This window comes from Anas platyrhynchos, chromosome 16 (genome assembly GCF_047663525.1).
Source record: "Anas platyrhynchos isolate ZD024472 breed Pekin duck chromosome 16, IASCAAS_PekinDuck_T2T, whole genome shotgun sequence".
NCBI lineage: Eukaryota > Metazoa > Chordata > Aves > Anseriformes > Anatidae > Anas > Anas platyrhynchos.
The window spans coordinates 2197037-2212642 of NC_092602.1; the positions used below are offsets into that span (position 1 = coordinate 2197037).

At 41.4% G+C, this 15606-nt stretch overlaps 1 protein-coding gene across 21 annotated transcripts in view; it reads left to right on the forward strand.

The window, feature by feature from the left end:
- Window positions 1-15606, forward strand: part of ATXN2 (ataxin 2) — a 51246-nt gene that overhangs the window by 33921 nt on the left and 1719 nt on the right. For 13 of the 21 annotated variants that reach the window (XM_038187625.2, XM_038187626.2, XM_038187637.2 and 10 more), the window contains 5 exons: window positions 447-631; window positions 1193-1325; window positions 5680-5733; window positions 10968-11113; window positions 11970-12197. In XM_038187625.2, coding sequence (XP_038043553.1) covers window positions 447-631; window positions 1193-1325; window positions 5680-5733; window positions 10968-11113; window positions 11970-12197 — 746 coding nt within the window. Of the gene's footprint in view, window positions 1-446; window positions 632-1192; window positions 1326-5679; window positions 5734-10967; window positions 11114-11969; window positions 14644-15606 lie in introns of those variants that run through there. The other 8 variants (XM_038187634.2, XM_072024477.1, XM_072024478.1 and 5 more) reach the window with 2 other exon arrangements.

The window sequence follows — 15606 nt, forward strand, 5'->3', positions numbered from 1 at the left end:
ATGAGCACAAGTAATTTTAACAGACTCAGCTTTCCAGTTGATGGAGCAGTTGCTGAGTAGTTCTGATAGTGGATAAATTAAGCCTTTTGAAGGGGACAGGATCAACTTTGAGTAATGTAGGTATCCTGGTATAACCTCTCTCTTCTGTTCTTTGATTTTTGTCAGTCTTTTTTTCCCTGCACCTTCCTTCTTTTACAAAAAAAAAAAAAAAGCAGGCCTGGGTTTGTGGCCATATACATGGCAAAAAGGCAGTGATGAAAGTCTTTTTTATTTATTTATTTTTATGAACTCCTTTTTGACAGAGCTCTAATACTGGAGCTCTAAGTGGTTAAAAGTTGAGGGGTGAGGATGTTCTACTTGGTCACATTGTAGTTGTAATATAAAACCTTTCAGGAAGACCAACATTCATCCTGTGTTTCTAACGTGAGATGCTCTTTGCCTTGTAGTACCAAATATGCCACAGCAACGGCAAGACCAACATCATCAGAGCACCATGATGCATCCTGCCTCAGCTGCAGGCCCTCCAATTGTAGCTACGCCACCTGCTTATTCAACACAATATGTTGCGTATAGTCCCCAGCAGTTTCCTAACCAGCCTCTTGTGCAGCATGTGCCACACTACCAGTCTCAGGTAAGAGTCTGTTTAGTGGATGTGATACGTCTAGTAATTAAGTGACTCAGTCCTAAATACCATATTGTCTCCAGTCATATGTTTGCTATTGTAATGTGCTTCAAAGCCTGTAACGAATCCTCCAGTCAGTTTAGAAGTTGTAATTTGTTATTGCTGCTACCTTTTTAGCTTTTAGGGCAATTCCTTTTAGGTCATGGGCAGGGCATCTCCTAGTTACGCTCTCTAAAAACAAACTATTTATACTTTTACTTCAAGAGCTTTTAAATACATGTATGTAATTGCATAAATATATAGTTGCATACATAAGCTTATGATATTAGAATGGCAGAAATTAGATATGCTGGTGTTTTTTGTCAGCTTCTAGCCCACTGCAGAAAATGTCCTTTCGTTTTTAGAAACAACTGGGATAATTGTTGTAGTATGAAATCTTTAGTTTCCTCTGTGTTTTATAAGGCCAAGCTATTGCTGTTTCTGCATATGCAATTATTGTTTAGATTAGACTAGTTTCTTGTAATGGGCCTCCAATTAACTGTCTGTTTTTCTTATTTCTGTTGAATGCAGCATCCTCATGTTTATAGCCCTGTAATACAGGGCAACGCTAGAATGATGGCACCACCAACACATGCACAGCCTGGTTTAGTATCTTCTTCTGCAACACAGTATGGTGCGCATGAACAGACGCATGCTATGTATGGTAGGAAACGTTTTGTGTTATATGTAACTTTTTAAGTTCTTATGTTGTGCAGGGATATATTTAATCTCGAGCTTCAAATGTGGGTATCATTCAGATTACACCAGTAGATGTGGTTTATATATCATAAGATGATGAGCAAAGCGTTGAAAACTGAGCCACCTGGTTAAAATGAAAACTCAAGTATGCTGATTTCAGTAGGATGCCAGTGACCAAGATGAAATTTCAAGCTGGGAGCTGCTAACGAATATCTGCTGAAAGAAGTTTGTTCAAGTTCTCTTGATGCCCTTGACACAACATCCCTTGATTGTTTCTTGTTTATAAGTAGGACTGGTTTTACTGCAAGGCTATGACCTCAGTTTCAAAACTTGACTTTAGTTCTGACAACTAGTGAAATGCTGTCTTTATGATACTACTAGCATTATTAACAGTATGAACACTTCTGTCTGAGCAAAATAAAACTTGTGTTGCTTACCTTTCTTTTTTGGTAAGTCAAGAATTAAGTCTATGAAATAACTCGTGTATTGCTTTGACTTTGAAAATCAGTCTCCAGCATTATCAGACGAGCATATTTCACTTACAGTGAAATGCTGAAAATGTGGGTTACCTTGTTACAAACTATAATGTGAAGAACTTCTAAAGCATTATAAATGTGTGATAAAGCAATGCCCAATTCGGAGGAAAAACCTCACTGCAAAACATGCTATTGAAATAGGTAGAATCAAGGTTGCTAGAAGGCTTGGAAACTGTCATAAAATGTCAAAAAGACAGATGGTCTCTTGAAAACATGGCATTTCAATACTTGTTACAGCATCTGAGGAAGACTTTTATTGGGTCACGTATATTATTGACTTAGATTCTAATAAAAGATTTTCTGTACCTTTAGACATCTTTGTATGTTTTCCGGTGCTTAGTTTTACACTGCTACTTAATGGAAGTCCATGGTGTGTCACGAAAACTTAACAAGGCTAAAAATGAAATTTTAAAGTTTAGCGTGAAATTAATTTTGATTTAAACAAGTCGGTGTCTTACCCATCTGAAAACATCCTGTCAGGTCTCTGCAGTAGTGTGGTTACATAGTTAAGAGACAAAAATAACAGAGGCCTTTTTTGACACTTGGAGAAAGAACGCTTCAGCTCGTTTGTGATGAAGCTGAAATGGAAGTTACTCGTAGAGGTTAAGTCCTTCTCTCACAGGTCCTTGCTAATTGTATTACTTTGATCTTTTCAACTCTTGTGCTTGAGGTGTCCATGTAAACAGATCTTCTGTTTGCTTTTTCATTAGATTAAATAGAATTCTGATTAAGTGAATGATCAAAGGCTTTCAGACCTTTATTGGTGAAAACCCTTCTCTCAAATCATGATTAAAATAAAACTAGACATGAGAGAATATGTGAGACTTCATTCAAAATGTTTGCTCGTTACTTCCTAGCGATTTCCCATTGTGCACCATCCTTATCTTCTGTAAGCACTGGGTTCTGCAGCATTGAAGTGTAAGCCCATTCCCTTGTTTAGCTTTGATCAGATGTCTGCATATTTTTTTTTCCCCACTGATACTCTAACTCAACAGTTAGTTTTCATTTTGTGTTGGTTTTGTAGCTTATCTGTTGTAGGTAGGTGACTACCTACTGGTACACACAACTAAGCTGGGTCAATATTTGAGAACTCCTTAGTATTTCCTTCCATGTAATTTAAAGGTTACTTTTCCAAGAGCACCTAATTTACGGAAATTGCATGTCCTTCTGTGTTCTTTCAAACAGCTACTTGGTGGCTCTTCTAAACGTTCTCCCACCTTCCCAGTAAATGATCAAGTGCTTGAAATTCTTGTTTAGAGAAACTACTCAACCCAGTAGGATCATGAACTCCATACGAGACACCTTTTTTTAAGAGTATGTTCTTGCCGTGTGTGAATATGTGTATTGCCTAGTGACCATGAATTGGCTCAAACGCACTCTTAACCTCCAAAGTTTACAGTTGGCTACACGTGAAATGACTTCTGATGTAGAGTATTGCTGTCTCGATTCCCAGTTTTTTGCAAGGCTTTCATGTGCTGAATACTTGAAGACCTTGCCTAGGCTGATTTTCTCCTTAAAATGTGACCATCTAGAAGATATTAACTTCAGCTTCTGTTTATCAGTATGTGACTGCTCAGAAAAAATGTAGACTTGCCAAAGGTGATAGATAAATGCTGCTTATGTAGTAAATGATGAGCAACGTGCTCGATTTGTTCCCATCTGACCGAGTGACAGGTAGTTCTGAATGGTAATACAAGGGAGTGTTCACAACTTACGTTCGGTATTTTGGGAATCTTAAGTTTATCCATGGTATCTCTGAACTAAATATACCAACACATGCTGATTCTGAGTCTAATCTGGTCCTCTTGTTAAAGCAGTTTGAAAATCCAGAATAACTTCCTATAACAACCGCTGCTGCTTTTGATTTCTGGAGCATTGGCTCAAGCAAGTTCTCAGATTTCCCTTTGGCTCTTTAAAATAGCAATCTGATCTATTTTTATTTTTATTCTTTGACTTCCCTCCCCCTGTTCATATCAGGATTCAGTGGGTTACAGTGTCCTTTTGTCCTTCAAGGTACCGGTGCTTCCTTTGAGATAATTCTTGCAAAATTCACTCAATTTTTTTCCTGTGTATGTGGTAGAAAGAAGATGTCTACAAGGACAACCGCACTGAGACGCGGGGGTTGGGGGGCACTGCTTATGAGGTATTCTGAAGGTGTGAAGCGTATTCTCAGGAGATCTGGAACTCCATCTTCCTTAATGGTTTGGGATAAGTGAATGTCTGTGGCGAGCAGTAACTGCCTGGCAGTGAAGAGAAATGCTCGTTGAGCCGCTAAGCGACCTGCCCTCACTGCCAGCAGCTTGGGTTTTGTTTTCCCTTCTGTCTTGTGAGGAGATACCTCAATTCCAAATACATGTAGTGACTTACGCTTGTTGATCTGCACTTTTCCAATCGAAAGAAAAATATTTTTTTTGTCTAATGCTGTTTAATGGGATATTTCTGCACTTCTGGGATTTCTTTGCCAGTCATTACGGTGCCTGCTTCTGTTTCCCAAACTGCTGACGAGAGCTCCAGAGAAGCAGAGTAGCTAAGCAGCCTGGTCACCAGCAGACCCACCTGAACGCACGGCAGAGGAGCGTTTAAATCACTGGTTTCCCCCCCTCAGAACACAGTGGGGAAGGACGGTGTTCAGACAACCATCTCCCTTCCCTCCACCCAATGCCTATTGCACCTTGACTTGTAACTTCTGGAGATGCGAGCCCTTTAGATGGCCTTACCAAGGAAATCTTTGCAGGGTCCGCTGGAGCGGGGCACTACACACACCTTTAGCTGCCACACACACCTACCTTAACACCGGGTTGTTGCCCTCACCCTGCTGAAGTAGGCTCAGAACGTAACATCTTTCTGGGAAGTGTTGGCCCTGCGTGATCCATGACGCGAGTATCGCTCTGGTCGAGTTCGCTGGCCGTGGTTTGCAGTTTCACTGCTTGTTTCGATGTCGCACAGACACAAACGTGTCCCGTGATGTTGGTAGAAAACCTGGGTATCCAAGCTGAGGGTGGATATTTCCCTGTGACGATTAATGCCTGCTAGTTTTACCACGTAGCTGCTGAACTGCCTATGTTTTTAGATAACCGGAGTCCTCTGAAAAACTTTTACTTCTGTGTTTAAAAACCAAACCAAACAGAAACTTGTGTAAAACCAGGCCTTGGTTTTATACAGCTGCATTTCCTGTTTTTTTGTGCTCTCATTCCTGTCCCCGTTCTCCCTTCCTTTTTCCCCTTCTGCACATGTTTTACTGGTCTGGTATTGTCTCTAACTTTATCTGGTTTCTGTCTCAGCAGTAGAGTAAATTCTATTACCCTGATAGTACAATGGTGGATATAATATAAACCTCAAAGGATTCTCCAGGGACTAAGAGTGAACCAGTCACCAAAGGTGTCTTGGAACTGTTAAGAATGACAGTGACACAGTTGAAAAAGCAAGGGGGGCGATTTTTTGTTTAATGTAATTACGTTTTAACCTTCTTGTTACAGTGCATTGTAATAGATGGTGAATTGACATAAAGTTTATTTTCATGTTAATACTAAATTAAGAGCTGAAGACCTCAGTATCAGAGTTTAGAAGGAAGGCTTACCTGAGACTTGTATTGTTTCATCTCCGCTCAGTTGTAAAAACTAAATATCCAACCCTAATATCAACTAAGTAAATAAAAATATCTGCATGATTCTACGATATATTAAAAAAAAAAAAGGGAAAGAAAAAAAGACGCTGACCTTTCCAGAAGACGGGAAGCATGCACACGGCAAGAGGCTAATTTACCTTTCTATTTCCCAAATTCAGCATGTCCCAAAATACCATACAGCAAGGAGACAGGCCCTTCTTTCTACTTTGCCAGTGAGTTGGGTTTTTTGTACTAATTTTGATTGTACAGCAAAAGCACTATCTAAAGAACAGATGTTAAAGGAATGGGACGTGTTGAGGGAACAAGTTTCCTTGCACCAAACCAGCATGTAGAAAATGCAGGAAAGTTCCTTTCACTAGAGGGGGGAGGTGAAGCTGAACGGATTTAAAGTACCACAGGAAACTGATTTATGTCAATTTTCTTTTTAAATGCTATTTTGTATGCTGAGGAATCTTAATCATTACTACCCAGTCTCTTCATCTGCAACCAGAAATGAGTGCTATGTGCGGACAACTTTTGCTTAAAACCTCGGTGAACTCCCATGGGAGTTCCAAATGGGATTTTAAGACTTTGTGAGTTAATGAACTTCCTAAAAAGAGCAGCGTCTTGTGCCTCATCTCTTTAAAAAGCTGTGGCTCAAGTGCTGAGCCCCTGGGAGGAATTAACCTGAGCTGCAGCGAGGGTGAAGGAAGCTTCCCGTGGAGTTACTGCGGTGTCACTGGAGGCGTGCAGAGAGCCCTGTACTCGGTCGCTATTTGGACGAGTGACTGGACAGAGGGCCCCTTGCAGGTGTGTGGCACCGGGTGCTTCCTCCCCAGCATCAGAAATCTGGTGTTCATCGGAGCCCTCTGGGGCAGTCAGGCTCTGGGGGCTGCAGGATGAGCTGTAGATGTCAGCCAGGACGTGGGGAAGGAGCACAGCGATCTCAGGCTTGCTCCTGTCCTGCAGTGAGACTTGGGGCCATCTGCAAGTCCCTGCAGCCTATGCCAGGCACTCTTCTGGTTGTGGGTTTGAGGTTTTTTTTTTTGAGCTAACTGATGGAAGAGGGGTGTGAGAAATACCATTTTTTCTCCAAAAATCTCGTCTGAAAAAGACTTCCTGTGTGTTGCTGGTACAGAGCTGGTTTTATGTGACCTAGTGCTGTGGGATGCTGACCTGTACTGTTTTCATGCATCTTGGTTTGGTGCACTGAAATAACTGTAAGAAGCTCGTTCCTTCAGTGGATAATCTTTGGAGTGAAGTCCGCTCTACCTGTGTAAAATGCCTTCTGTAAATGTTTTATATTATGAAAGAAACATTGCTATTTCTTTGCTTCCTACCATTCAGGTCTTTTAAATGTAGTTATCCTCACCATCTTACTGGGTCTGGCAATAGTTTTGAATTTTGTTCACTGGTCAGTTCTTGGAAATAGGCTCTTCAAGTGCATCTTTGGATGATGACCAACGATGACCACCATTGGCAGCATTGAGATTCCTACCAGGGAAATAAGAAATTACACGATATGGTTTCTGTATATACCCTCGCAGCTGGGAGCTCTGCTTGATTTCTGCTGTTCTGACCTCTTAATTTCAGCTCTTTTGCTGGGTTTGATAGCTGACTTCTTTTTTTGTTTGCCTCTCAGAAACGTAGGCTGCATGTTTTGTAGAGCTGAACTCATTAATTCAATGCATCTGATATTTTTGCTCACTTCATTACTGAATGACTTTACCTTCACCGTGTCCCCTCCCAAGGTTAGTTCAGTTCAATATCTCATGGCAGGAAACGACTTGATCAAAAAGACGAAGTGAAACGGGTTGGCTCAGGGAGTATTTCTTGGGGAGACAAACTTCCAGCTTAATGGGTGTGAAGTGGTATATTTCTGCTGGAATGAGCTGGGCTTCCCTACAGCAAGGAGCTACGCAGAACTGAGTTGTCCTCTCCTAGAGCTTTCTCGGTGCTTTCTTGGTTAAAAGATGGCCATTTGGAAAATCTCCACAGTGCTGACGCTGCGGGAGATGTTGGATAATTTGTGATTTTATTCATTATTTTTCCCCCCTTCTTTCATGTCATTCGGTATTTGATACACATAGCGAGCTGTTTTGATGGAAAAAATCTTGAAAATTGTTGCAGTAAAAATGTTTTAGTTACGGCTTTGAAGGTGAATTTCTCATGACTGTTTTGCAAGGCTTCTTTCACAGGCTTACTGAGTTGCTCATAGATTTCACTGATTTGTTGTGAACTATTAATTGCAGCAGCTAAACATGGAAATCCTTCTGTTTTCTCTAAAGTCGAACTCTGGTTTTCAGCTAAGATAGATCTGGGCACCTATTTCAGACCTGCTGCTGCTCTTCCTGAATTGCTCTTGATTTGTATACAGGATCTGTCCAGGATGTAGATGAGGGTCCAAATACCTTTTTTTTTGGAAACGTACTTCTATTATTGCTATTAAAACTTAATTTGCAGCATCATCTGAACTTGATTTAACTAAATTTGGAGAGGATATTAATTGGGGAGTCATTTCTAAAGACAAAATGGGGCAGGGGAGGAGAAACTAGAGGAATGAATTCTGAACTTCAGTGTGCAAAACTTATGGATAAAAGACATTAGAAGGTTATGGAAGCTGCTGCTATGGCACTTCACCCCCTCCCCTGTTCTTTGGGGTACCATTCCTCGGTTTGACTTGCTTCCTGAGCGTGAAATTCTTCCTTGTGAAGTTTCATTGTATAATGTATCTGCTTCGGAGTAACTTGGTTTATTATTCTCTGGGCTATAAAGAAATGAAGGATGAATTGCAGTAATGGTTTCAGGGAGTACCACATTATTCTGGGGCTCTTAACAAGTAGTGTGGCAGGATGTGGGAAGCCTCGAATATCTTATGACTTGAAATTAATTTTCACATACACTTGAAAACCTCTTGAATGGGGTTGAAGGCAATTTATAGTCAGGCATGCCAACTCTGTGGCTGAGGCAGCGGAACGAGAGCTGAGGAAGGCAGATTTCTGGTAGCGTGCCCTTTGGCAAACAAGTGAATCCCTCTCTGCATTTATTTCTATTACTTGGACAGAGATAATAACTTCTGGCCTTCTTCAGAGCGTTGAATAATAATGAGGTTAAGAAATTTTCTTACTGTAGGAAACAGTAAACTGCATACTGTAAAAGCCATTGGTGTCTCTGTTGATCGTTTTCACATAGTCTTGGTAAGAGGAGCGATGTTTGGAAGCTGTATAAAATACGATCGTGGTGCAGATGCTGCTGCAAAATAAATTTTAGTAGTGATATGAAAAACAATGACTTTTCTTGCATTTGGAAGCATCACAAAGCGATCTTTGTGGCAGAAGATGCACAGTTCTGCTAGTGCCCATTGAAAACGTGGAGGTGTTTCCAAAAACCTCCCTGAATCAGAAATGCTGACAGTGTATGAGTACAATCATGCATAAGTACGCGACTGTGCAAGAATTTAGGGTTACAAATGTATATGAAATTCATCTGCATTAATGGCCTGAAGCTGTCATGCACATCGCTGTTACACTATTGGCTCAGCGACGATTTAGTAGAGCTTTCAAGACAGCTGGGTGGGATTAAGATAAATGTGGTAAGCAGTTATTGTAAAAAGGAGAAACCTTCATAACGATGTGTACAGAGCAGAAAAATCTCAACTAGGCAAAAAAAGATACAGAATGCATACTTTTGAGTGAGTTTGATTATTTTAGCAGTAGTATTTGTAAGCTTTGTAGCAAGCCAAACTGGAGGAAAGCAAGTATTTGCACGGGATGGTGGTGTGCCAAGGCACAGCGTGGTTGCTGAGACTTGCTTTTGATCCACAGCTTTGTGTTTTCAGATGCAGCTACATTTTTGTGCGTTTTCTCCACCCGTTTTGTCTTTCATCCTTTATATATGTTCAGGCAGTCCCTGTGTGTTCATGAGGTGAAGCTCTTCAGAAGCTGCAGCAAAGAGCTGCTTGCAGACGTGAGGCACCACATCTCCCTACCCAGGAACATGCAGGCAGGGTGGATGCAACGTAAGATTGGCACATGAAGTTACTCCCTGTGCCCTACCTTTAGGGTTTATTTACTAAAGGAAGAAAATGTTACCAAAACAGTCTACCTTGCAAACAACAAAGCAAACAAAAGCACTCCTAAAAGTACGCTGCAGAAAGGTGCTTCATCAGCCCTCAAATCCTCACGTACTACAAACCCCATGAAAGAAGCTGTAACCCCGCGGTGAGCAGTGATTAACTGTGCTCAGAAAGACAAAAAGCTACAAGATAACTAAGGAGCGTGTGCAGGGAACAGGCTCAGGAGCAAGCAGGTTGATAGTTTGCTTTGATTATTTGTCTGTCAATGCTATGGTCAGCAAAGCTAGCCTTGTTCTGAGCTGCAGTGCACGTTGTCCGTGCAGAAGTGCAGACTTGTTGCACAAGATCTAAAAGTGATGGAGGGGATAGGCAGTGCATTTTCATTTGTTTTCAGGGTCTTGCTTTCCAGTTGCATGCTTTGTGTTTACAGGAAGTCTTGCTGTTATTATGGCTTCTCATACCTTTTTAGATGCCTTCAGATTTATTTTTTTTTTAAAGAAGTGGGGTGGTGTAATTCAGTGTGGCCTGTTTTGAAGCAAAACTGGGCAGGACTCCTCAGACAGGGGCTTGTTGATACTGGTTTGTTGTTGGAGACTGGCACGGCTGTAGCAACAGATGGTTTTTCACTTGTGTGAGTTTTATATTTTTTCCCTTTTATGGAATTTCATACCTTACTCGCTACTGTTTCAAGGAATTAAGAATTTCACGGCAGTGTTGAGAAGCTCACAGAATGGTGGTGATCCAGAGAAGTCCTGTAATTGGCCTCAAGGGGAAAGATACGTTATTTTAGTACAAGATACTGGCTTCCACAAAAATTTGATCCTCCAGGAGTCTCGTTTTCTCAGCTGTTCTGTATGTTCTGTGTGTCCCTGTAGCTCTTTAGTATACATGCAATGCGTGTACCTTACATGGACTGTACTGTGAGCAATTTCCAGAAGAGTAGCATGGTGAGGTTAGCCAGGTATAAGGCCAAATAATTTTTTGGATGGTGGAAATAAAAATGGCTTGTAACAGCTTTTTAAAGTATATTCCAGGAAAAAAAAAACTAAATTGTATGGAAATTATAAAATTGATATTTCAAACTGGCCTATCTGAAAAAAAACAAACAAAAACAAACCACAGACCACTTTCTTATATGTAGTATCTGTTGCATTGTCAAACTAGGGAAGATGAACTGTCTAATTATGGTTATTTATAGACTTCCCTGCAAAATCAAACTACATGAACACAAGGTAAGATACTCAGCTATTTGCAAGATAACTTTTTTTTAGAAGGGGGAGGGAATATTCTTGCAGTGTGATAGAGGTATAGTGCAATCTTCAAGTGCAGATGGTGACTTGATGAGGTGTATATTTTGTATCTGTTGTTAAATATTCTTCTTTTTCATCCTAGTTTCCACTGGCTCACTTGCTCAGCAGTATGCCCACCCTAATGCTACCCTGCATCCGCATCCTCCGCATCCTCAGCCTTCTGCCACACCAACTGGCCAGCAGCAAAGCCAACATGCTGGAAGCCACCCTGCTCCTAGCCCCGTGCAGGTAACAGCTTAATGGAGTGAATGTCTTTAAATTGTACTTAACACACCCTACGGGAAGGTATCTCATCAGTCTGTTCGCATCAATCTATTGATTTCTTGAGAGGAAAAACGATGGGAGCAGCTGCCCAGACCACCTGCATGTGATGAATCTCATGCAGGAATTGTCCAGATTCCCATATTTTCTAGAAGGCAGGAAGCAGAGAGATACCATCTTGTTCCTCTCTGCTTGCAATGGCCAGGACTCAAATGTAGACCCATAACATAATTTGTGAGATAAGCTAGGAAGAAAACTTGCGGCAGTCCCTTTTCCTTAGTAAAGGCCAACATTTGAGTGTAACCATCCATTTCTCCCTCTTCATGGGGGTTGAGGTACAGCTTGTTTTCATGTTACAGTTAAGAAACACTTACAACTTTGTCACAGTTTAATGTGAGTGGGGTCAGAATTAGAAGTAGCAGAATAATGCTGAGAAGTTTTGATTTGTATTTCCTCAAAGGCAGGCAGCTGAAAACAAAGCAGAACTTGTGATAATGCTGCCTGCCATAGCTACCTACTGGTAATGACTTCGGGCTGCTCTAAGTGCAGCTGTGACATATATCCAGCTTCAGGGTCTCCTTGTTTTTACCTGGCAGACACGGTTCTGGTCAACACATCCATTTTCCAGGCTCCTGCTCACATGACTCTCTAGTGTGCAAGGAGAAAATGAGCCTGGAGGAATTGCAGTGAGTTTTCATGTGACCGTAGTTAAAAGATTGAATATCACGAGTTTTGCAAACCTTTCTTACGCTAGTTTCCATAATAAATGTCTCACTTTTAGGCCATAACATAAACCTCACTGATGTACTATCTTTTTTTGCAGCATCATCAGCACCAGGCTGCTCAGGCACTCCACCTGGCAAACCCACAACAGCAGTCGGCAATTTACCACGCAGGTCTAGCTCCAACCCCACCTTCCATGACGCCAGGCTCCAATACGCAGTCTCCACAAAATAGTTTTCCTACAGCACAACAAACAGTCTTCACCATTCATCCCTCCCATGTTCAACCTGCATATACCAATCCGCCACACATGGCCCATGTCCCCCAGGTAAACACAGTTTAACAACCTTCAAGACTAAATGTCTTAATGCCACAAAGATAGGACAGTTGGGCCTGCTGAAGTGATTTCCATTCTGTCACCTCTCAGCACAAACCTACCTGTTGTGTTACTTTAGGTTTCTGTCTGTACATTGCCTTTCTTTTAGAATTTTACAAGATATTTGGACCTCAGCTTCCAACACCCAGTGCATCTACAACTGTAGTTTAATGAAGACATCTTAAGCTGGCACTGCTACCGAAAAGAAGTTGAGCTCTCTTCCCAGTTCCGACTCCCATTCTTGTCCTGCCCCACCATTCTGCTCACAGGACTGTTTGGCCATGCAGCAAACCAGACTGGGGACGTGATTCAACTGAAGCGTGCCCCCCCCACCCCTATTTTAGGCTGCTTCTCAGTCAAATCAGTTCACTACTCGGGTTCACTGCATGATCACAGGAAGAGCTGGCACGCAGGAGGGTCAGAGGCGAGAACTGAGTGGAAGAAAGCTGAACTGCTGCTTTTGGTGGCAGTGGTAGGCTCGGCGTTGTAGCCAAATTTATACAAGTACATTCAGTAAAGGATATTACGAAGGATTACTGGGTAGTAATAAGGCTGCACTGCGATGGGAGATAGGTGAGATTCAGTTCAGATGATTGCAAGACAATCCTTGCTGAAAGAGAAAACCGTGTGTGTGTGTGTCTGTGTGGCTCTAAATGTATTGCAGGAGAACCCCAATGATTGTCGGGCAACTTAACTACAGTCTTTGCTTCAGGATCAGAAACCCATTTCTCTTAACTGCTCTCTTGTGGTCAACTCACTGAAAAAAAAGGATTTTGGGAAGGGAAGCACATGACTGATTAATCAAGAGCTCCGCGTAAAGCAGCGTTACAAAGATTTTCTGATGTTTACTAAATCTCATGGATTTAGTGAGCTTTGTCAAGGAGCGGACAGTTCATCAGTAATTTGCCTGCACAATTGCATCTTCAGATAAGTTCTTGGTATCTGGCTTCTGCCTTCTCATACAGGCTAACAGTAGTTTGGGATAGCAAGACTAACTGTGGGTAGGGAGGTTAGTCTGATAGGTGTGCAGTCCCTTACTGAATTCTGGTAAAACCTTTGTTTTGGTTCCTGGCACGGCCAGTTAAGCAAACTAATTAGTAGCTGTTTTAAGAATTGTTTTTACTGATGTTGAGTTTTTAGCTTTTTAATTCCAGTAGGCTTTTAATTTCTCTGCTTTTGTACTGTGGGAGGATAAAGAGGATGTCTAAACTTGACTACTGCTATTGTAGCACCTTGCCACATCCTCCCAGGCTCTGGTTTCTGCCAGAAGCAAGATTCTCTGCTTAAACGAGCTATTGCTCTGCTCTGGCATGATGGCACTGGTGCGAATGCCCAGGTTGTAGAGCTTCTCAAGATGCCTCGAAATACCGCACGTAGCCCTTTAGAAGGGTCTTGGAAGCTTGTGGGCGAGTGGCATGTTCAGTGCTGTGCCTTGAAACGTGAAACATGCTTGTTTCAAAGTCAACTTGAAGGTAAACCTGTAGAAGAACTGTGCTGTACACACTGTGGCCAGGCCCGTGCCTGCGCTGTAGATGCGGCCGTTGTCTTCCTTCCGTGTGCCAAGCACTTCATCAGCAAACCTTGCTAAAGGAAATCAGATGCAACTTTTAGTCAGAACTGACTGCTTAGTCAGGATTTTTAGCAATCACAGGCAAAGCCTGCTTTATCCTTAATTTTTGACTTACGCAGTCTTTTCTGCTGTAATTTTTTTAGGATGAAAACTACAATCCATAATCCACAATATTTGTACCAGACTGACTTTTTGAAATGAAGTAGTTCCCTCAAAATTTTCTAATGAAGGAATAACTACAGTTCTGTAAGAAGTTTTAAATGCGTGTAATTATTCCATGGTGGGGAAACTAATCACTGGATTTAATAGCTTCTCAGTAGTGCCATTTCCAACTGCCGAGCACCATTGTGAAATATGTAGTAGGAATTTCAGTTCGGCTAACACAGGGGATCAGTTGAATTTCCCTTTAGGTTATCAGATGAATCGAGCTGTTAGAGATCTCTCACTTGAGAAACAGTACTTGAAAATTCATTGCAAAGTACTGTCAGCTTCCAATTTGTAAAGCGTTCGAGCCACAGCAGAAATTTTTATCCAGTTTGTGTCTGTACTGAATACAACTGCTATATGAATAGCTGCTTTATAGTTATGGCTGCTATAATAGCATGTTTGTCAAAGTAAAAATGGTGCTGATCCTGAAAGATATTTTTGTTTCACAGCCTTATCTTCTAAGCCTTTTTTAGAGCAAGAGTGAGATTTGAATTGCAGTTCCTGCCTTTAAAGGCTTCTCGAGTGCTATTAATAGAGTGTAAGTCTGATAAAGAGTTTGAGAAATGTCTGTGATGAGTCAAATAACCCTTTTGTCTTTAAGAAATAAAATTCTAGCCACTACCTGCTATTTGTCTTTACTGGCCTGTGAAACTTGTGAGGCTGCGATTATTGCACCGTAGTGCCCTGTTCATGGGGTATGGTAGAAGGACAAAGCAAACCGTAGATGCAAATACATTTTTTTTCCAAGACAAACTGACCGAAAGCTCTAGGAGTTCCTTCATGTTGTTGTGCTTTTATGAAACCAGTGCTTACCAGATTTTTAAAACAATTGACAATCTCTAGAGTTCCGAACCACTCTGAGCAAAAGAAGCCAACTGACAAGTTACTGAACTTGTTTGCCAGAAGGTGATCAGCCATAACGAAGATTAATCTCCTTTTTTCTGCTGAGACTTAACTATGATTGCTTAGATTACACAAGGACCTTAACTGTGATGAGCTTAACTGGAAACAGAACAAAGCTGACCTAACAGTATAAAGGGATGAAATCACTCATCTTAGAATGACTGCTTAGATGAAAGATAGTGCAGGCACAGGTCACTGGAGAGTGGTTTCTAGGGCAGGGAGCCATGAAAGAATGTGGAGTTGTGTAATGAGAAGCTGAGGATGGGATGCCAGACCTCTAGTGCGTGTGAAGTTCAGATCCGTACCCGGTGCATTCTCTGCATAGGAAGTGCTTTGATCTAGGTTACTAACAATAATGTTTTTGAAGATTTGTTGCTGAGTTTTTTTTTTTTTTTAAATATCCCACAGTTTAACGCTGTTGGTCTCTCCCAGTTTGCACTGTCCAAATTGCTAAAATTGAGAATGTTACTCAGAGCCAGCAGTGAGGATTTGAGCCCTTTTTTTTTTTTTTTTTTAGCTGTTATTTTTGTGTTAAGATCTCTGACTTAATCCCTGTAGCTAATCTAGTTAAAATGGAGTAAATCTCTGGATTTACTGGTACAGCTGGAGAAAACTTGATAGTCATGTGGCCAGGAGTGATGCCTCCTTGTGACCATTATACTAAAGAGCTCTTTGTTTCAG